The sequence below is a fragment of the Girardinichthys multiradiatus genome, chromosome 9 (genome assembly GCF_021462225.1).
Source record: "Girardinichthys multiradiatus isolate DD_20200921_A chromosome 9, DD_fGirMul_XY1, whole genome shotgun sequence".
NCBI classification, from domain to species: Eukaryota; Metazoa; Chordata; class Actinopteri; order Cyprinodontiformes; family Goodeidae; genus Girardinichthys; species Girardinichthys multiradiatus.
The window spans coordinates 19,093,395-19,116,696 of NC_061802.1; the positions used below are offsets into that span (position 1 = coordinate 19,093,395).

General features: G+C 38.4%; 1 protein-coding gene across 18 annotated transcripts in view; it reads left to right on the forward strand.

The window, feature by feature from the left end:
* ptprsa (protein tyrosine phosphatase receptor type Sa) overlaps positions 1-23,302 on the forward strand; it is a 305,879-nt gene that overhangs the window by 270,589 nt on the left and 11,988 nt on the right. For all 18 annotated transcript variants that reach the window (XM_047374444.1, XM_047374455.1, XM_047374443.1 and 15 more), the window contains 8 exons: positions 4,296-4,419; positions 8,658-8,833; positions 11,292-11,411; positions 14,558-14,712; positions 15,509-15,794; positions 22,364-22,542; positions 22,621-22,747; positions 22,835-22,960. In XM_047374444.1, the coding sequence (XP_047230400.1) occupies positions 4,296-4,419; positions 8,658-8,833; positions 11,292-11,411; positions 14,558-14,712; positions 15,509-15,794; positions 22,364-22,542; positions 22,621-22,747; positions 22,835-22,960 (1,293 nt within the window). The remainder of the gene's footprint in view (positions 1-4,295; positions 4,420-8,657; positions 8,834-11,291; positions 11,412-14,557; positions 14,713-15,508; positions 15,795-22,363; positions 22,543-22,620; positions 22,748-22,834; positions 22,961-23,302) is intronic.

The window sequence follows — 23,302 nt, forward strand, 5'->3', positions numbered from 1 at the left end:
ATTTCAGTAACTCCAGAAGTGAAACTCATATGGCCTGACTCCACACAGAGTGCTATATACCAAGTTTTTATTTAATAATTTTATGATAATGGCCTAAAGCTAATGACAATCCAAAATTGAGTTTGTCAGAAAATCTTAAAATTACCTATTACCTTAGAAAGACCTATTTAAAAACATATTTTTAAAACGGGTATGTCAGCCTACTGAAAAGTGTGTTCATGTACAGAACAGTGTGTGTACACTCAATATTTGAACAAACTGCTAGGTTACCACACTTTTTTCTTCCACTCAATTTTCCATTAATATGCAGTGATTTTTGAAAAGACATCTGGAAAGTCAGCAGTCCCATGATTATATATATAATGTATAACATGGGCTGTACTGTGGGGACTTCCTTGTGGTGTCTTTGGGACTCTCTGGGGCGTCACTGACCTTGGTCGGCGCTGGACTGGTGTGGGTGCTGATGGGACAAGAGAGGGCCATTTGGAAAGCTGGACCCCAGTGGGGCATTCATGCTGGTGCCCTGGTGCCCACCCTCTCCTCCCTCTCATTTGTAACAACAAACAGCATCACAACTCTTCACATTACTACAGAACACAAACTGTGTTCGGTGGGCACGGCATGGTCCCCTGACTTAGCCTATGGCTCCCAGAGGTGTGTTGGGCTGGTTGAGGGCCACAGGGGCTTCACTGGGCTCTGGTTGGTATCCCTTCCTCTAGACCTCTTGCGGACTGGCATGCCCCTCCTACCTTGGTTCATCCGAGTTCCGATTGCTGCTGTGAGCAGGCACCAGCTCACAGCAGCAATCAGCTGGTGAGGCTCTGGAGGTGGGTATGCCCTGCTTGGTGAGGGACAGTCTTGCAGCCAGGAGTTGCTGTGGGCCCTGGGCCACAGGAGCTGCACCGGTTTTAGGGCTTAGCCTACGCGACTGGGGATGGCATTGTGACTAAGTCAGGGGGGTCGTTGCCCTGCATCTCGCTCTGTGCCTCTTTGACCTTGGGAGTTGCTGCTTCTGTGCCATGCTGAAGACCTACTTCTGAGCTGGGTGTATGACTGACAAGGGGTCATGCTTTATGTCTGGCTACCTGGGCCTGCTGCTGCCTTCCGGAGCCGGGTCTACCTGCCCTTTGTTGCTCTTAGCTGTTGTGTACTGTTGGCCTTCTACCATTTTCGCCACACTTGCAAGGTGATAAAATTGCACTCACACACACCCCCTCAACACAAACACACCTATTTCTACACGTGACAGCTTGGTTCTTACGCTAACCCACCCACTCACCCAAACACACACATAAATAGTTCAAGGTCATACAAAAACAGGTTATTATAACACCAATAATGTAGGCAACCATCTGTTCCATAGTATACCTAAAACACCACTACAGGACACACTTAAAAAAACAAAAGCCATGACATGTCCTTAACATAAAACAAGAGTTCTGCTTTACCATGGCTTTTTATTGCTCTTTTGTAATATTTTAATTATCTGAGGAACTGAATGTTTAGTTTTCATTAGCTATAAAACACGATGCTGAAAATTAGCAGAAATACACATTTAAAATATATCTGTGTTATTTAAAATACTTTCTGGGTTGAGTACAACTATCTGAAATGGCTTTGATCAGTATTATAAATTTTAAAATAAAGATAATCAAAGGCAGTTCTGAGAGGAAGCTATAAATCAGATCCCAGCTTTAGTGTCATTAGCAGTATGAATCTCATAATCATGTTTGTCACTGTTTCTTTATTCTACCAATTATTCCTTATGTGGCACATAGCAAGATATCTCAAGAACTACTATCTTTCTTATTAAAAAAATTAGATTCTCAAGCATATGCAGGAAATTATAATCGTACGCCTTACCAGACGAAGTCACATGCAACTGGACTCTGACATACAGGTCCTTCTCAAAATATTAGCATATTGTGATAAAGTTCATTATTTTCCATAATGTAATGATGAAAATTTAACATTCATATATTTTAGATTCATTGCACACTAACTGAAATATTTCAGGTCTTTTATTGTCTTAATACGGATGATTTTGGCATACAGCTCATGAAAACCCAAAATTCCTATCTCACAAAATTAGCATATTTCATCCGACCAATAAAAGAAAAGTGTTTTTAATACAAAAAACGTCAACCTTCAAATAATCATGTACAGTTATGCACTCAATACTTGGTCGGGAATCCTTTTGCAGAAATGACTGCTTCAATGCGGCGTGGCATGGAGGCAATTAGCCTGTGGCACTGCTGAGGTCTTATGGAGGCCCAGGATGCTTCGATAGCGGCCTTTAGCTCATCCAGCGTGTTGGGTCTTGAGTCTCTCAACGTTCTCTTCACAATATCCCACAGATTCTCTATGGGGTTCAGGTCAGGAGAGTTGGCAGGCCAATTGAGCACAGTGATACCATGGTCAGTAAACCATTTACCAGTGGTTTTGGCACTGTGAGCAGGTGCCAGGTCGTGCTGAAAAATGAAATCTTCATCTCCATAAAGCTTTTCAGCAGATGGAAGCATGAAGTGCTCCAAAATCTCCTGATAGCTAGCTGCATTGACCCTGCCCTTGATAAAACACAGTGGACCAACACCAGCAGCTGACACGGCACCCCAGACCATCACTGACTGTGGGTACTTGACACTGGACTTCTGGCATTTTGGCATTTCCTTTTCCCCAGTCTTCCTCCAGATTCTGGCACCTTGATTTCCGAATGACATGCAAAATTTGCTTTCATCCGAAAAAAGTACTTTGGACCACTGAGCAACAGTCCAGTGCTGCTTCTCTGTAGCCCAGGTCAGGCGCTTCTGCCGCTGTTTCTGGTTCAAAAGTGGCTTGACCTGGGGAATGCGGCACCTGTAGCCCATTTCCTGCACACGCCTGTGCACGGTGGCTCTGGATGTTTCTACTCCAGACTCAGTCCACTGCTTCCGCAGGTCCCCCAAGGTCTGGAATCGGCCGTTCTCCACAATCTTCCTCAGGGTCCGGTCACCTCTTCTCGTTGTGCAGCATTTTCTGCCACACCTTTTCCTTCCCACAGACTTCCCACTGAGGTGCCTTGATACAGCACTCTGGGAACAGCCTATTCGTTCAGAAATTTCTTTCTGTGTCTTACCCTCTTGCTTGAGGGTGTCAATCGTGGCCTTCTGGACAGCAGTCAGGTCGGCAGTCTTACCCATGATTGGGGTTTTGAGTGATGAACCAGGCTGGGAGTTTTAAAGGCCTCAGGAATCTTTTGCAGGTGTTTAGAGTTAACTCGTTGATTCAGATGATTAGGTTCATAGCTCGTTTAGAGACCCTTTTAATGATATGCTAATTTTGTGAGATAGGAATTTTGGGTTTTCATGAGCTGTATGCCAAAATCATCCGTATTAAGACAATAAAAGACCTGAAATATTTCAGTTAGTGTGCAATGAATCTAAAATATATGAATGTTAAATTTTCATCATGACATTATGGAAAATAATGAACTTTATCACAATATGCTAATATTTTGAGAAGGACCTGTATATGTATATATGTATGTATGCAGAATTCAAACAGAGTGATGTTTAAAGTAAGGTATGCCCAAAGGGTTAATCTTGCTAATTGCTAATATAACATGATGGAGAGAGTTTAAAATGCAAACTCCAAATTATTTAGTCTTTGTTCTCAATTGATTTATAAAAGATTATGTGAAAAAGTTTGCCAAGAAAAAATTTTCTGTTGTTATACCCCCAATGAGGAGTTCAGAATAAGGAAGATGTGTATAAAGTATGTATGGCAGAAATCAGTTATAAATACAAGCCGAGGATGAAACAGAGTGCAGTCTTATAGAGATTATATGCAGTTTGGCCTCAATCTTTCCCTCCAGTCTCACTTGAAATTATAATTTAAGCCTCAGTCTCTACACCAAATGTTTGCCAAATACCATACATACCAGTTGTAATGTGATGCTTCATTTTCCTGAAAAGGCAAAGTAAAATTTATTGTGAATTCTTGTGCTTCAAAGAAGCTTACTAATTTTGAATTGCACATATTGCCTTGTTATCCCCATCATAGCAGGAGAGATGCTACCCTAATCTATACAGTTATTTGTCACTGTACATCTTCTACTTTAGCAGCTGCTGTATTTCAAGCAGTCAGAAAGCAGGTGTTCAACATAGCAGGGTGTTTTTCTTTAAGTGAAATCTCCTCCTCAATGTCTCTTTCTTCTTTGCCCGCCAAAGCTGTATTGTTGTAGCTCAGCACCTCACACGGCTCCTCTGATTACTTCTTTATGTGTGCATGTTTCGGCTATCTCTATCTTCTATCAGTCTATTGATCCAGGGCAGCAGTTCACCTGGGAGCACTCCAACCTGGAGGTGAACAAGCCTAAAAATCGTTACGCCAACGTCATCGCCTACGACCACTCCCGAGTCATCTTGGCTCCCATCGAAGGTAAGCCTCGCCTGCACACCCTCCACTCACCACATTTAAGAGAAGCACATCTACAGGCAGATTAAGTCTCAAGTCAGTCTAAATCTAAATGACGCAAAGATCTACTGTTATATCTAATACAATAATAAGATAATAAAAATAATCCACACAAAATCACAACAGAAGAAAGTAAATAATTGTGCAAAAAGAAAGAAAATAATAAGGTGGATTATGCATTTATGGTTTTAAAGTATCCAGCAAATAAAATAAACTTTAATACTGAAAACTGAATGGATAATCAGCTCTGTCACTCCCTGATTCTATGGAACCAAATTGTGGACTGAGGTGTTTCTGCTCAATGTGCTTTGTTGCAAGGCACTGTAGCTGCACATTTGTCTTAAACGTTTTCACATCTTGTCATGTCACAATTTATTGTATTGTTCTGGCACATAAACAAAAAGTACTGAATAATTGTAAAGTGGACAAAAATTAAGAGTTGTTTTTGTTGTTCTGCAAATTAAATCAGATGTGGTATTTAAATGCATTCAGACTCTGCTACAAATAAAATCCAGTGGAACCACTTGCCTTCAGAGATCACTTAAATAGACTCCACCTGTGTAAAATTTATTCTCAATATAAATACAAGTGTTATGTAAAAGCGTCAGAGAATTAGCAGACAAGATTAGTGAAGCATCATGAAGGCCAAGGAACACACGAGACTGCTTGGCGATGAAGTCGCAGAGAAGATTTGAACATTTACTGGAGCAGCATCCTATAATGGAAATTGTATTTAAGAAGCTACTAAGGCACAGCTATCCCAATAAACTGACAAATTGGGCAAGGAAAACATTAATCAGGGAGGCAGCCACAGGGCATTGTAACTGGAGGAGATGCAGCTTTCCACAGCTCAGGCAGGAGATTCTGTTGACATGACAACTATTTGTTAGGCACTCCATAAATCTGGCCTTTATATATGAGTGGCATGAAAAAAATACCAGTTTTAAAAAAAGGTTATAACTCGCATTTAAAGTTTGAACAATACATGGGACACTACAAACTGTTTTAACCTGTTAAGCCCTAAGGAGTTTTAAAGCAATTCCCGCCTTAAATGACATACCTTAAATAAATCCAGTATAGCTCCACAGTTTTAAGGCCTACATGCAAACTTTTGGTACCTGTGTAAAGGTAAGAAATAAAATAATATTTTTCCAGTGGAACCACTATTATAACTTTTACAATGTCTAATTTATTTGTGATTAAACAAAGAAAAAATAAACATTTTTGAGCCAAATGTTTTTTCTAAATGAACATTGCAAAACACTATGGAAATCCATTGGAATCCATAAGAGAACCCCCAAGTTGCATTCATCCACATCTTCACTATAACTGTAGCAAATTTGGACTGTTGGAAGTTGAAGCATATACGTTCCACAAAGGTTTTAGAAGGCAATGTGCTAGGTGGAAATGGCGGAAATGGCAGTTAGGCAAAGGGTGCCAAAACTTTCCCAAATGTGTTTTTCACCTCATAAAAAGGAAATAAAAGGGAATTTGGTCAATTAAAAGTGCTGATTTCCATTGTAGGAGTCCTTCTGCATATGGCATAGCCGTTGGTTATGACATTTACCCTGTGTATCATCAAAATGTACAGTTGGGAACATAAACATTGCAAACTGGAAGCTAACAGAGTAGCGCGCAAGCTAGCAGCCAGCGGACAGCAACCAGCAGACTGTAATGTGCAAGCAAATTACATCACCAGAAAAGGTGCTAAAAAGATAAGTTATGCCTTGTTAGAAAGGTGGAGGGTTCTAGTTTGTTATTATATGAGACGTGTGGGGTGTTGCAAAGAGAAAGATGCTTTTGTACCGTTTTGTTTACAGAGTCAGCAATGTCTGAGGGACCTTAAAAGGTCATCACCTGTGTTTAAGTTGCTGTATAACTCAAAGGTATTTGTGCAAAACACGTTTGGGGAATGGTTTTGTGAAGATTAAAGCCTCCTCTTGTGATATATTTAAAAAAAATAAAATTGGGAATTTTACCTAGTTTTATAGACTGCAAAAAGGAGCATGGCCTTTGGGCTTAAGAGGTTAAACCCCAACTGTCAACACTGATGGTACGTTGTGGTGGCAGCATCATGTTGTGTGAATGCTTTTCTTCAACAAAGCATGTCAAAGGTGTGGGATACATTGATCTAGAAAGCATGGCAGACCTGGAAGAAAACCTCTTATACTCTGCTAAAGACTTGACTGATATTGACATTCACCTGCCAGCAGGTCAATGGTCCTACACATACAGCCAAAGCTATAATGAAATGGTTTAGATCAAAACATACTTAATGCATGTGTGAGAATGGCCCAGTCAAAGTCTAGACCTAAATCCAATTGAAAAAATTCATGTTCACATTCTCTCCATCCACCTGACTGAGCTTAAGCTTATTTTTCAAAGAAATGTGGGCCACTGTTCAAAACTAGATGAGAGTCATGATGATTTTCTCTGATAAAATTGTAACAAATAATTCATATAGTATAGCTAAACTATTTAGCCTGCATAAGGACAATGAAATAAGATTTATGTAAGGACATAATTGGAACCAAACTGTAAAGTGAGGATTTGGTTTAGTTCAACTTGCTCTGTTGCAGCTAAGCAGTTTATGTAAGCAAATTACGAAGACTTGTTTCAACTCATCACTTTGCACTGCACTCACTTCTCACTCTCAAACGGATCCCAGACTTAAAGCAGTGTTTGCAACATCCCATTTGTCTCATCAGATCAACCCGTTGCTCATGACTTTCCTCTAACTGGTCATAGACACTGAGTTCTTCCAATCTTAGAGCCAGAGAATCTCTCCCTCTGACTCCTAAATCTTAAGGGACATTGTCAGAGGTACTAGCCCTTCACCGTTGATGTTGTTCTTACTCTGCATCACCAGGGGACTACTCAGTTGTTCACAGTCAAGCCAGACTCCAGAGTACTTTTTTCCTTTTATGTAAGCTAGCTGCTTAGACTTGATTTCAATATCATGGAGAAGTCAGTCCAATGTGACAGTGCAACAGCATGCATAGCAAAATTAACCAAGAGAAGAAGAATGCCTCATCCATAAATACATAAATTAATCAAGTCTGAAATTTCTATTTTACACTGCAGTGATTTTGCTATTAGTCACAGCAGCAGAACAATCCATGCAAGCCACCATTCTCTGTTTGCATAGCTATGACTAAAGCCAAGGCAGCACAGTCAAATTTTACAACGGAGTATCCTTTTTAATGGCATTTTTCTTTCTTTTTCTGCCTTCCTAACATTATTTTTCTTTGTTTCCACTTCCTCATTCCCATTGAATTCTGTCTTTTATTTTTAAGATTCTACTCATGTTCCCCTCTGGTTTTTGTCCTCAGCATGTCACATCTCTTAAATTAGCCCAGTCAAGTGTTTTATTGTTCGCTGCTTGAGCATGGAGACGTCAGCCAAAGAGACGTCACTCTCCGACACAGATGCCGTCCCGCTGGAGTCTCATAGCGAACTGAAGCGATGTAGAAGTTAGCTGAATAAATATTGGGGGTGTTAGGTCTTATTATTGTCAGCATTAGACAGACTCTCACCAGATTATCTTGTCTTGGTTCAAACCTTTTACATGTTAAACAAACAATTCTCTTGTGTTCCCACAAAAAGCTTTGGATAACACTTTCAGTTTAGTGACATGCAATCATTATATACAGAATTTTACTAAACATGCCAAGACATGTGGCTGTCATAATTACTAAAACATTACTCATCTTCGTCAGAAACAATGCAGAATGGTTTCTCTTTTATGTCTGCATTGATTAGGCACGGTGTTATGGCTATGATCAGGCTTTTAATTGAACCCAAAAGTGCCACAAGGGTAAAAAAATGACAATTAACAAATTATACAGGAATCTGTGAAAGATAGTTTTTTTAGGTTTTTGGTTATTAAAATGGAAAAACAGTTTTTTTGCACATCTAGAGGTTTTAAGAGGTTGTGAAACTGCACTACAAATTTTGTTACATGCATTTTTTTAAACCTGTTTTTATTTGTCCTTCTTCAAGTCAATTATTTCTTACTTTCACACATGTGGTTTAATTGGCTTGGTAGCTGTCACTTAATGTGAAAACTCTGAGTTGTTGTGGCAGATGACACAAAACAAGTGGTGCTAATAAAGAGCAAAGGAAGGATAATAAATTGCGTTGGAAATTAGGCATTACCTTCCACTTTTAGATCTCTCTTTGCCTTCTCTTTTCCTATTTAGGCATAACAGGTAGCGACTACATCAATTCCAACTACATTGATGGCTACAGGAAGCAGAACGCTTATATCGCCACCCAGGGTCCGTTACCAGAAACGTTCGGGGACTTCTGGAGGATGGTGTGGGAACAGAGAACCGCAACTGTTGTGATGATGACCCGGCTGGAAGAGAAGTCACGGGTCAGTCCATTCAGCCTAGTTTTACCAGATGATCTCTGATGCTTCAGTCAGGCTTAAACCTTCAGAGAACTTAACAATGTCTTTAAAAAGACACGTTTTATTGATACACAGCAGCCTCCACAATAGTTGTCAATCCAGGTGAACACGTATAAAACTTTATGAAATACATTTTTATTTATTATTGCAGAAGAAGGATCTCCCATTGAAAAATATTTAAAACCTTTTATTTGACTATGTTTGGTGGAAAATGCTAAGAAATGACTGAATTACTTGTGATTTAGTCATTGTGTTCAACACAAGTAGCAGCACCCATAACAATTTCCTGTAAAATAAATGTAGCTTTTAAACTCTACAAATTTTTTTCAACGGATATGTGCTTTATTCTTGGATATGTAATCCATGAACTTCTGTTTCCTGAGGTTTAAACATGTCACAGAGGGAAAATTCTCTTAGCCAACCTTCAAAATGGGGAAGACACCAGAACCTGCCATTCCACTATGGTGGATGTTTATGTTTTAAGTCATTAATGGCTAAACAAAATAGCTACTAAAATAAACCTGCTAGTGTTTAGAGTCAGAACAATAATTAAAAAGTTTAAGACAACCTTTAACTATGACAAACAACATAAGGATGGTAAAGGAAATAATTACGATTCTTCCAATCCTCACTGAGAACTGCAGCAAAAGAAAATGGCATCTTGCTTCTATGAGAACTGTTTCTTGTAAGATTTGTATGCACATCTTTAGCCGGGGTAACATTAATTGTGGAATGTGCAGTTCCTTAGAGAAAACTAAAAGTCTCCAACAGTGGCATGACATTACATTGTTTTACAATTTCATGTTTGAAATCAATCTATAGCTATGCTTCAATTTGAATTGATTTTGTTTTAGAGAAAGCTCAGAAAACTAAGGAAAATTCCAAATCAGATTACAAGGTAATTCAGTGATGGTCCATCTGAGAAGTTGAGCTTCACTAGGAGCTTCTTGTAGATTCTTCTTATTTGTAATAGATACTCAAGCTGTTTCATGTTAGCTATCGTGGGTGTAGTTCAGCAAATTGTTGCATGCTTATGGAACAGTGCAGGAAACAAAAATTGCATTATATGAAACAGAGCTTTCTAGCATTTTTGCAGAATGTGGGACCAGAACCTCCCACAACCATCTGTTATGGTGGAAGTTGGAGGAAAAGTTGCCAGAGAGAGATACATGGCATGCATTAGAAGCATCATAGTAAGGCTTTTTTTCCTTTTTTTGCTCAGTCCAGCACAGACTGAAAAAGATATATGTTTATGATCATACAAAACAGCACCCTGTACACATTCCTATTTATATTTTGACCACATTGAAAGGCTTTAATATATGAATTCTGCCAACACATGCAGGCAAAGGTAATAATATTCCACCAATGTAATGCATAATAATGGCAGAAAAATTCTAATTCCCTGACGATTACATTTTAATGAGTACATTTTGCTACTGACACCTCTGTCATTTCACTTATGATTTTGAATGCAAGACTTCTCTTTGTAATGAAGAAGTTACCCCACGTTGGATTGTCAGTTTTCCCTCAAAAAAAGGACCTGAATACTTGTTCTGCTGCTGAATTGACAGTGATAATATCCTGCTCTACAAAGGCATGGGTTAAATGTCAAAAAGCCAACTGCGATGTTTCATTCTGTCAACTCAAACCTGTGTCAACATCAAACTCCCTCACCCCAGGTGTCTCCGCTCATTCTCCTTCCCCTCCATCCCCTTTTCATTTGTTTACCTAGCCGCCGTCTCGACATGCGCATTCCTCTCCTGTCAAACGTGATCAGGATTAGCGGCCAGTGGAACCTGAGTGTCAGCTTGAGCAGGAAATGGGAGAGAAATCTGGAGAGCGGCACGTCTCCTTCACTTACTGTCACATTTCATCAGACGTTTGCAGACGCATCGCGCCCTTAACTGGATGATTCTTTATTAGGTGGCCTGATGGAGGGTGGGATCTGCTGTAGTGGTTTCAGATATATGATACTCCCACTGGACAAGAAAATACAACTAATGCTTTCCATCATAATAACAAATCTGAGCAGGATCTATTCAAACAGACCTCACACTTACTAAGCTTTAGATAAGATGCCAGTATTTGAAATGCTTTTTGGATTTTGGAATAGATGAGCAGTTGTGACTGTTGTATCCATTTTCATGTGCATTTGCGTTTTGTCTTACAAGTGCATTAGATAGTTTTCCTGGTGTTTGCCACCGCTGCCTGGTGTTTTTAATCCACAGGAGGCCTTGCTTTATGAGTGCTGCGCGAGCATATTATATTTGAGTGAATTTATATTTTCTGATCCACTGCCTCATTTATGTCTGTGAGGTTGATCATTAGCAAGATTAACTTTTTTATTAGAATTGGATTGCAGTAAGCACCTCCATCAGTAAATCACCCTGTCTTTTTTCCTCACTTTCCTCTCTCCCAGATTAAGTGCGACCAGTACTGGCCCAGCCGTGGCACAGAAACCTATGGCATGACCCAAGTGACTCTGCTGGATACAATAGAACTGGCCACTTTTTGTGTCCGTACGTTCTCCCTGCACAAGGTAAAAAAATTCCTCTTTTTAAACAAATACAATACAGGTGCTAAGCTGATGCAATTTTGCACATAGCCCAGTTTTGACAACGTCTTCCACATAATTTACACATTATATATTCATTTATTTTATATCTTGCAGCACTTGTTTTAATAGTGACATTATTTTATGATCCTCTTATTCCATTTTATTCTTAGTTATAAAGGTTTTAGGTTTTAGGTGCTTTATGTGGAAGCCTAAATTTCTCAGAGTTGTCCTTAAGGTATTAATACAGTAGCTACCTACCAACCTCCTTCCCCCTTTCAGTAAATTGCAATATCATTGATTTGGTCATTTATTTCAGTAGTTTGATCATTTATTTCAGTAGTTCAAAAAGAGAAACTCATATTGGACTCTATAAAAATAGTGGACCAACATCAGCAGATTCCATGGCTCCCGAAATCATCTGTGTACAATGGATCTCAAACACCTTGGAATCTGTGCCTCTGCACTCTTCTTCCAAACTGTGAATTTCCATATAAAATGCAAAACTATCTTTTATCTTAAAAGAGGACTTTGGACTACTGAGCAACATGCCAGTGTTTTTTCTCCTTAAGGTGTGGAATTTCGGAGGTTGTCTGTGATTTAGTAGTGGCCTAACACAAGTGATGCAACAGACGTAGCTCATGTCGTGAAAACAATATGAGTCTGGTGGCTCTTGAACCACTGACTTCAGCTGCAGTCCATGCCTTGTGAATCTCCTCCAAACTCTTGAATGGGTTTCACAATTTTCTCAAGGCTGCAATTACCCCTATGGCTTGCTGTCCTTGTGAAGTGCATTAGTGCTGGACAACTGTAAAGTCGGTAGCCTACAACATGCTTGCCAGGCTGATTTTTCAGTAAAAAAATGTTTTTGGTGTTGATAATATGTAGTAGATGTAAGTCTCAATCATCCCAGATATATCTGTCAGAGTGTGATGAACATACAATTTTCGAATTAAATTCCTTTTTAGTGTTATTTTAATTTGTTGTAATGCAGCTGTGGGTCTTTAATCTGGTAATAACCATACAAAAATAGCCATTCGGGTAGGTGCTACATATTTTGTTAGGGAAAGATATAATCTATTTCATATTGAATAAATGTGAATGAAATCATTGAAATTCAAAGTCTCAATATTGAAGACAGATTCCTGGGCACATCATGAATAAAAACAAAGTTACAAAATGTATACAGACAACCTCAATAAGACCTATAAACACTGGGCTGTTATTCTGTTCAGTGCCAATATTCACTGAGAAAAAAAAATCCTTTTTCTACACTGCCTTCCCAATCCACCCCTTTTACCTTGTTTAGCTCCGTCTCTCCTCAATAGATCATCTGTTTATGTGCATCAGCCAAATTGGAGCACTTAGGTAAAGTGAGCAAGAGAGAAACTCAATATACATAATTGGCAGACAGCTCTCATGCTTCTCTGTGTGTGCACAAAGACCCTCTCATACACTCACACACAAACTCCAACACTCCAACACACATGAATGGATGGTGTCCCCCGCACACTAGCACGCGCTCAGTATGGAGCTGTTACACAGCCGAAATTTGATGCCATACGCAGATATAGGTACCCACATAACAACATCCACTTTAACACTCACAAAAGCAGAGAGGAAATGAAAATTTAAACGATTTATTATTACACGTTGGTTTAAAATGAAAGTATAAAGGCCAAGGTTGTTACAAACGGATTACAACTTTTCTGAATTTTTCTCTTAACCACGTGGCACCAAACTGACCTTTTTGGCCATATCGTCAGTGAAACAATGAATGACAGAGGACTGTGCAGATAGCAAAACATTAGCAGCCTTAGAGTTCAAGCAGCCAGCTTTAAATCCATTTAAATTTTGCTCTTCTGAGCTGCTATCAAACCTACCGGTACACTCCTTTTCCTATCTGTCCTCTCCTTTATTGTAATATTGAGCCAATGCTGTGATATCTCACTCAGCAGTTCCCACTTTGCTGGATATTTTCTTGTAATATATAGAAGGTAGCAGAGGCAGACAACCATGCACACACACAGCTACCTACTGGATATCTATATATATATATGTGTCCTACAGTGACGCAGAATTGTGTCTGCTAGAAAATCCTGAGGATAAGAAATTTAATTTGAAAGAAAGACCCAAAAACCAGCAGCTAGTCAGGCCCATGCTGTCAACCTCAGCTGCAATGCATCGGGCAATGTTCAAAAAAAGAAGGGGGGAAAGGAACTGGGTCAGTTTGCTTTTAATTACCGTACTCATCTATTCATTTATTCAGCAAGTAAAAATTTCCCTCTGTCAGGAAAACCAGAAGCGCTGCACTGAAAAGCAAACAGTCCCTCTATTAGAGGATCTTATGTGAGTAAAGAGAGAGGAGATCTAAAGCATATTTAATTTTCTGCTCTTTTTGTCCGTCTCATAGCAAAAACACACCCTTTCTCCAGGTCCCAACAAGTAATTTCAAGTGTTTGTTTTAAGAGTTGATATAAAGATTCAAGTTGACAGATGAGTAACAAAAAAAACTGTAACAAATACTACTGCTAAATATACCCACAAATGGCTGCGTGTTTGCTTATAGTCTTTTGGGATGTCTTGAAAATAATAAATCAACCTTAATGAAGTTTACGTGACTCAGCAAAACAAATCAGAAGATTTTGGGATTATTTATGCAAACCAAAATGCTCAATGGATGAAGATAATTGATTTTATTATCTGGGAAATTGTTTCAAGCTTTTGTCATATAACAGTTAACAGTTTCAGTGGGAACAGGATTTTTGTTTTTAGTTAATGTCACACAGTTTTGTATTTTGTGATGATTTGGTTATTTAAACTGTCAATTTACACAATCACTGAGCAGGTAAAATGAAGCATATTTCATGTAAAATCAAGTCCTTTTGCTTTATTCCAGCTTTGTACAGTTTGTGTTTATTGGGATGAAGGCTGTAACATTCAATGTTCCCCTACATTAGGACAAAGTAGCTTACGTTTTTTTTCTTCATATTTTATGACCTCCTGAACATCGATGAAATTTACATCTTACATCCTTACAAAAGGCAAAAAGCACAAAATACTTTATTATTAAAACTGCTGAAAACTTTATGCTGATAGTCGGCCTCTGTTGCCTGCTTTTAACTTTCCAGAATGGCTCGAGCGAGAAGCGGGAGGTTCGTCAGTTCCAGTTCACAGCATGGCCCGACCATGGTGTGCCGGAGTACCCAACCCCCTTCCTAGCCTTCCTCCGTAGGGTGAAGACGTGCAACCCACCTGATGCTGGACCCATCATTGCTCACTGCAGGTCATTAATCATTTTCTAGTATTAGAGTATGATCTGCAATGCAAATCACCTGAACTTGCATAGTGATTCCCATATGACATGGTTGCACTTTAAGGGAAATTTAAAGTAGCCTTTGCACTTGCTGTGTAGCATGCCTCTCTTCTACCTTTTCTTTTTAATTTCATTCATATATACTTCTTTATTTTTTTATATGCACCAATCACACCGATTGGCAGAGCTCCACCCTATAAATATTTTATAATATGTTACATAACAGACTTCATACAAGCTCTGTATTCTTTTTCTCCTGATATTGGTTTCATCATTCTCTTTTGTGCTTCATCAATTTAACTGTTCTCATTCTCCTCATCTGTTTCTATTTTTTCTCTTTCTGTCAGATGTCTCACAATAATCCTTCCCTGCCTTTCCTACCTTTCCCTTTTCACTCCATAGCTCTTCCTCCTTATACGAGCAATATTTCTCTAATGGGTTATTCAAATTGAAACCTTCCTTTTTGTCAAGATAAGAAGGCTTCAGTGAGTCCAAAGCACTGCACAATAAATCTGAATTTGACAGCTTGCCATGCTGAGTCTTCATCACTCTCCTTATGTTGTATAATTTGTTGTTTTTTAATTTTCTTTTTGTTTTCCCTCTCACCATAACAGTGATATTTTTTTTTCTTTCTCTCTAATTTGATTATTTTAACTATACCAGCTCATTGTATTGGAAACATGTTTGGCACCACAAGTCAATGAGAGTATTAAACCATGGAATTAGAATAAATTGATTTCCCTTTATGTTCTTCTTTTCATTTTAGTGCTGGTGTTGGCCGGACAGGCTGCTTTATAGTAATCGATGCCATGCTTGAGCGTATCAAGCACGAGAAGACGGTCGACATCTACGGCCATGTGACGCTGATGCGCTCACAGCGCAACTACATGGTGCAGACAGAGGACCAGTACAGCTTTATTCACGACGCGCTGCTGGAGGCAGTGGCCTGCGGAAACACTGAGGTGGCTGCTCGCAGCCTGTACTCGTACATCCAGAAGCTGGCCCAGGTGGAGAGCGGTGAACATGTCACCGGCATGGAGCTGGAATTCAAGGTATAAACGGGTTTAATGATCATCTCAATAACCTGGTTTTCAATTTCAACACCTCTTACATTTGGTGTTGAAGTGACTTGGCAGCTTGTTCATTGTTTCTCTAACTTTATTCAACTGGCCAAAAGAACTGACCGTAATCCAAGTCAATGTAGGGCAATCTTTTTTACTTTTAATGATAATTTAAAAAGCTGTTGCAATTTAATCCTTTTGAATGAGCCTCTGTTAATAAAATCCTTTTCCAGATTTTTCAACTTCAACTAAATAATTTTTTCAGCATCATTGTTTTTGCATTGTGCTTAATTGTTAAAGTAATTATATACTCTGCTTTCAGTCCATGACTCTGAATTTCTTAACAAACATCTATGTGTCTAACTAGAAAATGTGGGACAAAAACCAAGAGATTATGAGGAATGATATGCAATGGGGAATATATATTTAGATTAGTGATTATGTCCAAAGCAAATACTTTCTCAAGACTTTAGAGTCAAACGGAGGTAAAATGGTTATTTATTTTATCATATAGCTCCAAAGAATTCACTATTTATTATACAACGCATTATTCTCAAGTTAAGCCTTCCTAACCCTAAAGAAGAGAATATACTACACTTCATGTAAGAATATAAGCAGGACATCAACAGGTCTGCATTCAGACTCTTGAACTATCCTGTTATTCAGACATTCAAAAGGCTTGACATTCACTTTAGTCACATTTTGTGACTTTCTAAGCTTAATAGTGTAGCATAACAGATGCTTTCAAAGAGCTAAGCGTCAGTGCAGATATTGAGTTTTGCCTGTAAATAAAAGATTCCTCACTTTGACAAAATGTTGTTTTTTCAAGACAGACGGGTTTTACTAAAACTATTCCTTCAGATAGGATGTTTTGAATAAGCTGACAACAGTGTTTGAGTTAAATAACCTTGTCTACAAAATCCTTTTTTAAGATATCCAAGCAATAACTCTTCTGCTTTATAGGAGTTACGTTGGAATGTCCATGGCTGTTTGTTTGGTATTAAGAGTAAATTTGAGATTAATAACATCCACATAACAGCTGGTAAACAGGACTGTGGTAGTTGTGAAAGGGCAAAAGTGTGAAGTCAATAAATAGAGGTAGATAGCAGGGAATTCCTATGAAGACATTTGTAGCTAATAGGCAAATTAGACTTATCCTACAAATGGTGGTGTATTATAGGGATTTGAAGGAAGACATGTTAGCTCTAACACTGGATGCAGTTCGGTTGTTTAGCTAAATCTGGACAAATTCACAAGAGTTAAGCAGAGAAGATACATCTGAAAGACATCATCTTTTTGGGTAAACTGTCAGGGAATTAATTTTCTGCATGGTGTTTATGCATGAAAAACTATCACGAGCACAGAGGTATTTATGCACATAATCTACTTGCAAAAAGTATTTTGCAAAGTTCAATTCACAAGTTACAACCCAAACAAAAAAGAGCTACTAAGCTACTGGGATAAATTTCTAATTAAACAGAAAAGGAATTATTTTCGGTTCAACAGCAGAATTAAAATTTGGATCTGGATGCAACAAGAAGACAAAGTTTCTCTTTCATTTAAACAAATTCTGATGTTTGTCATTTTTAGCGAATTTACAAGAAAAGCTCAAGTACAAAAGCAGCCCTCAATGCAGTGGAAAATAATGATTAATAAATGCCCAATTTATATATATTATAAGATTTTAGTTGGGGCATTATAGACTCATAATTGAAATATTTTGGAACCCCATTCTAGGAATTACGAGATTTTTCCTTGTTCTTAGTGTTTCAGATTCTGTTCCTTACAGATTCCACAAGTCTATTTTGTCCAGCACTGTTTGTTTCCAAAGTTAAGATCAGTGTTTATTTCTAATAAATGCATCTTTCTTTTAAGAGGATTTTGACAGAGATTCTGAAAGTTGTGGTAAGATCTTGTAATGGTTACTTTTATGCAGTTGTCTGCAACTGTTCTTTGCACTGCTCCAACATCCAGAGTCTGTTAAATCTTTCAGAACGTCTTTAGCTGTTAGCCAGGGCTTTAATTTCCCTTTCTGGCAGTATGACTAGTTCTCTCTTGGAAAGTTTTACAAGTCAGGCAGCCCTTTTCTTGACCTCCATGATACAAGTAAATGGACATTTTTTTAATTACATTGTAAGCTGAGGAAATGAACTGTTAAAAATTTTTGTTCCTTTTCAAAATGTTATGGGTTTCCTAGGCATCAATTACTATAATTTTGAGAGTGCTTGGCAGCTTCTTGCTTGAGCTAATGATTGTTCGCTTATGTCTGTAGTAGTCAAACCATTTATGAATATTTTGAATTTACTCATAATAATCCTCATAAGACTCATCATAAAGAAGATTTAAACTTTGGGGGTTGGATAAAAGTTGGCTGATAGCTTAAATTTCTTAAAATGTTAAAACTTTTCAATTGTGGTCCTTTATGTTTTGTAAAGAAGTCAAATCTAAAAACGCACTAATCTTGCCTAAAATATTGCATAGAATGCTGTAAATCAGTTTATTGCTATACCAACAACTCATTAACAGCTGCAGTTGTAGATTGGATTTGCATCCTGATTTAAGGTGAATATTCCAACATCCACAATGTATGTAGCGCACCATTAAGCTGACTAACTACTATGTAGAAAATGAGCTGGCACTCATAACTAGAAGGTATGTTTCTGGCTTGCTGGTTGCCAGGCAGGGGTCATTTCTCAATGCATGGTCTGTGATTTTAACAGCTATGGCTCTATATAACTTGAGCCCTTTTAGGTGCTGATGTAAAAACCAGATTAAAGAGAAAATGTAGAAAGAGGCGGATACAAGTAAGGAGAATAATGAAAATTCAGGACAAGATTCAAGCTACAAGACAAAAATTGGTTTTAACGAGCAACTGAACACATAGAGAGAATGGAGCTCTGATATAAAAAGATAAAAGATGCCATGACGTGTAGACTGCAGAATAGAGATTTACCAATTCCATTTTTACAGATGCTTTACATATTTTTCTTTAGGATCAGAATCAGCTTTATTGCCAGGTTTGTACAAACAAACAAGGAATTTGACTCCGGTACATTTTGCTTTCAATAATAAAGAATATCTTTTTAAATGTACATATATACACAATTGACTTTACAATAGAATATAATGTGAGATCAGTCCAAACGCATGTTGTTGTTCTGGAACTCTGACTTTAGGAAATATAATGAACAACATTTGAAATCCTTATTTTTTACATTGTGCAGATATAGGTTTAAAGCAAATATTTTATATTAAAGACTAATTAATATTAAAGATCAGGGTTATGGCAAAGAGGTGTTCTAGTCTCAAAGAGTTGAAGCTCATTTCAAAAAACAATGGAAATGTATAGAAAAGTACAGAAAGGTGATCAGCAATTCTTTGATTACCTTAATGCTAAAATATTTTTTTCCGCATATTTTTCAAATAATCTTTTATAAATCAATTGAGAACAAAGACTAAATAATTTGGAGTTTGCATTTTAAACTCTCTCCATCATGTTATATTAGCAATTAGCAAGATTAACCCTTTGGGCATACCTTACTTTAAACATCACTCTGTTTGAATTCTGCATACATACATATATACATATACAGGTCCTTCTCAAAATATTAGCATATTGTGATAAAGTTCATTATTTTCCATAATGTCATGATGAAAATTTAAAATTCATATATTTTAGATTCATTGCACACTAACTGAAATATTTCAGGTCTTTTATTGTCTTAATATGGATGATTTTGGCATACAGCTCATGAAAACCCAAAATTCCTATCTCACAAAATTAGCATATCATTAAAAGGGTCTCTAAACGAGCTATGAACCTAATCATCTGAATCAACGAGTTAACTCTAAACACCTGCAAAAGATTCCTGAGGCCTTTAAAACTCCCAGCCTGGTTCATCACTCAAAACCCCAATCATGGGTAAGACTGCCGACCTGACTGCTGTCCAGAAGGCCTCTATTGACACCCTCAAGCAAGAGGGTAAGACACAGAAAGAAATTTCTGAACGAATAGGCTGTTCCCAGAGTGCTGTATCAAGGCACCTCAGTGGGAAGTCTGTGGGAAGGAAAAAGTGTGGCAGAAAACGCTGCACAACGAGAAGAGGTGGCCGGACCCTGAGGAAGATTGTGGAGAAGGGCCGATTCCAGACCTTGGGGGACCTGCGGAAGCAGTGGACTGAGTCTGGAGTAGAAACATCCAGAGCCACCGTGCACAGGCGTGTGCAGGAAATGGGCTACAGGTGCCGCATTCCCCAGGTCAAGCCACTTTTGAACCAGAAACAGCGGCAGAAGCGCCTGACCTGGGCTACAGAGAAGCAGCACTGGACTGTTGCTCAGTGGTCCAAAGTATTTTTTTTTGGATGAAAGCAAATTCTGCATGTCATTCGGAAATCAAGGTGCCAGAGTCTGGAGGAAGACTGGGGAGAAGGAAATGCCAGAATGCTAGAAGTCCAGTGTCAAGTACCCACAGTCAGTGATGGTCTGGGGTGCCGTGTCAGCTGCTGGTGTTGGTCCACTGTGTTTTATCAAGGGCAGGGTCAATGCAGCTAGCTATCAGGAGATTTTGGAGCACTTCATGCTTCCATCTGCTGAAAAGCTTTATGGAGATGAAGATTTCATTTTTCAGCACGACCTGGCACCTGCTCACAGTGCCAAAACCACTGGTAAATGGTTTACTGACCATGGTATCACTGTGCTCAATTGGCCTGCCAACTCTCCTGACCTGAACCCCATAGAGAATCTGTGGGATATTGTGAAGAGAACGTTGAGAGACTCAAGACCCAACACTCTGGATGAGCTAAAGGCCACTATCGAAGCATCCTGGGCCTCCATAAGACCTCAGCAGTGCCACAGGCTGATTGCCTCCATGCCACGCCGCATTGAAGCAGTCATTTCTGCAAAAGGATTCCCGACCAAGTATTGAGTGCATAACTGTACATGATTATTTGAAGGTTGACGTTTTTTGTATTAAAAACACTTTTCTTTTATTGGTCGGATGAAATATGTTAATTTTGTGAGATAGGAATTTTGGGTTTTCATGAGCTGTATGCCAAAATCATCCGTATTAAGACAATAAAAGACCTGAAATATTTCAGTTAGTGTGCAATGAATCTAAAATATATGAATGTTAAATTTTCATCATGACATTATGGAAAATAATTAACTTTATCACAATATGCTAATATTTTGAGAAGGACCTGTACACACACACACACTACCGGTCAAAAGTTTTAGATACACTTTCTCTTTATTTTCATGACTATATACATTGTAGATTCTCACTAAAGGCAACAAAACTGTGAATGAACATACATGGAATTATATAGTAAACAAAAAGTGTAAAATAACTCCAAACATTGTTATATTTTAGATTCTGAAAAATAGCCACCTTTGCTGTAATTACTACTTTGCTCTCTTGGCATTCTCTCCATGAGCTTCATGAGGTGGTCACCTGAAATAGTTTTCCAAAGACTTGAAAGAACTTCCCAGAGGTGCATTGAGACACGGCCAAAGGTTAATATTTCAGTCATCACTGGAACGGGCGGCTACTAAATCTAAAATCTAAAGCAATCTAAAATATAAAACATATTTAAAGTTCTTACATTTCCGTAGGGTTTCATTTACAGCTTTTGATGCCTTCAATGAGAATCGACGTACAATGTAAATGGTCTTAAACATAAAGAAAACCATTAAATGAAAAAGTGGTTCTAAAACATTTGACTGGTAGTGTATGTTTTAAAGGGAAGATTGGATGTTCAATACGCTATACTTTTCTGACAATGCTGTACACTGTTTGCTGGCTAACAAGCCAGCAGACATAGCACATATGCTCTTTGTTGAGACTTCGAAGCCCATAGGGGCTGATCATAGGAAACTGCTGACCCCTAAACTCTCTCTGGGGTTCTTCTGATGATGCAGCAGTACCACTTTTTGTTTTGATCACTTTGTAATGTGTGTGTTTCTTTGCTGAACATCCCCTTCTTATATGCACACATACTAGGCTGTAGTTATCAAAGGCACTAGTGACCCACTTTTAGAGGAGTTGTCTGTTTTATACACACTCGATGCAGAGGCTTGTTAGTCAGGGTGTGCCATGTATTTTCACTTTTTACGTCTGACCCAGCAGGACCTCATGAGATGCAAACAGGGACAAAGTTTTTGAATTTCTTTCATTTTTTTTGTATAAATAATATTCCTTTGAAGTTGAGCTGTTGTAGCTAAAGCACAAGTGAATGACTTCATTAAGATTGGCTCTGCTTTTTTACTTTCTTTCTTTGATATTTTAGGCATTTTATCTGTATAGCACCAGTTTTTTTCTCTTTCTCTCTTTCACATTATATCATTCCCCATTTCTTCTCTTCCTTCTCTCATCTCATCGTTTTACTTTATTTGTTGCTACCATGACTTTGGCCTCTTCCTTCTATCATTCTCTCGTTTTCTTTCAACGTTCTTTTTTTTGTTCTGTAATCATTTCTATTTTGAGTCTATTGTTTTTACCTCACTCTCTTTGCAAGATATTCTTTAAGATATTAAGCTGTGACCACATCCCTTTCTACCAGCGTTTAGCCAACTCCAAGGCCCATACATCACGCTTCATCAGTGCCAACCTTCCATGCAACAAGTTCAAGAACCGGCTGGTAAACATCATGCCCTATGAGACCACCCGCGTCTCCCTGCAGCCAATTAGAGGCCTGGAAGGATCTGACTACATCAATGCTAGCTTCATTGACGGATACAGGTAAGAAAGCTGAAACAAAGAGACTAGATAAGATCAAGATAAATGTAAATGGTTTATTCATGGTTTTATCCTAAACAGGCAACAAAAGGCATACATTGCCACCCAGGGCCCTCTAGCAGAGACTACAGAAGACTTCTGGAGAATGCTCTGGGAAAACAACTCCACTATAGTAGTCATGTTGACCAAACTTAGAGAGATGGGCCGGGTAAGACTTTACATTATTAAAAAGAAAAAAACAACTAGTGGTAGAAATTTCTGAATCAACTAATTATGAACCCTTTTGTTCCTTTAGGAAAAATGTCACCAGTACTGGCCAGCGGAGCGCTCTGCCCGGTACCAGTACTTTGTGGTGGATCCCATGGCGGAGTATAACATGCCTCAGTACATCCTTCGGGAGTTTAAGGTCACAGACGCCAGGGTGAGAAATACACTTCTTATGGATGTTTTTAAATAAGATTTCTTGGTTTAAATGAACACAGGTTATAAGAATGAAGTAGACACTCACATCAGGTTTAGGAAGAAAATGTTCTTTATAGACCTCTGACTTTTCACGTTGCTGAAAAAAAGATCAGTAAGTAATTTATTTTTTATTTTTTTTAATAAAGTTAAAGTCATAATATTGATACTCTATAGATAGACAATAGACTCCCTTATCCCTTTTCAAGTACTGTCTACAAAACCAAACTTCGGTCAACAAGGACACTGAGTTGAGGCCTAATAAACTCAACTGAATATTTAGAGATAAGGTCTAAACATTGAC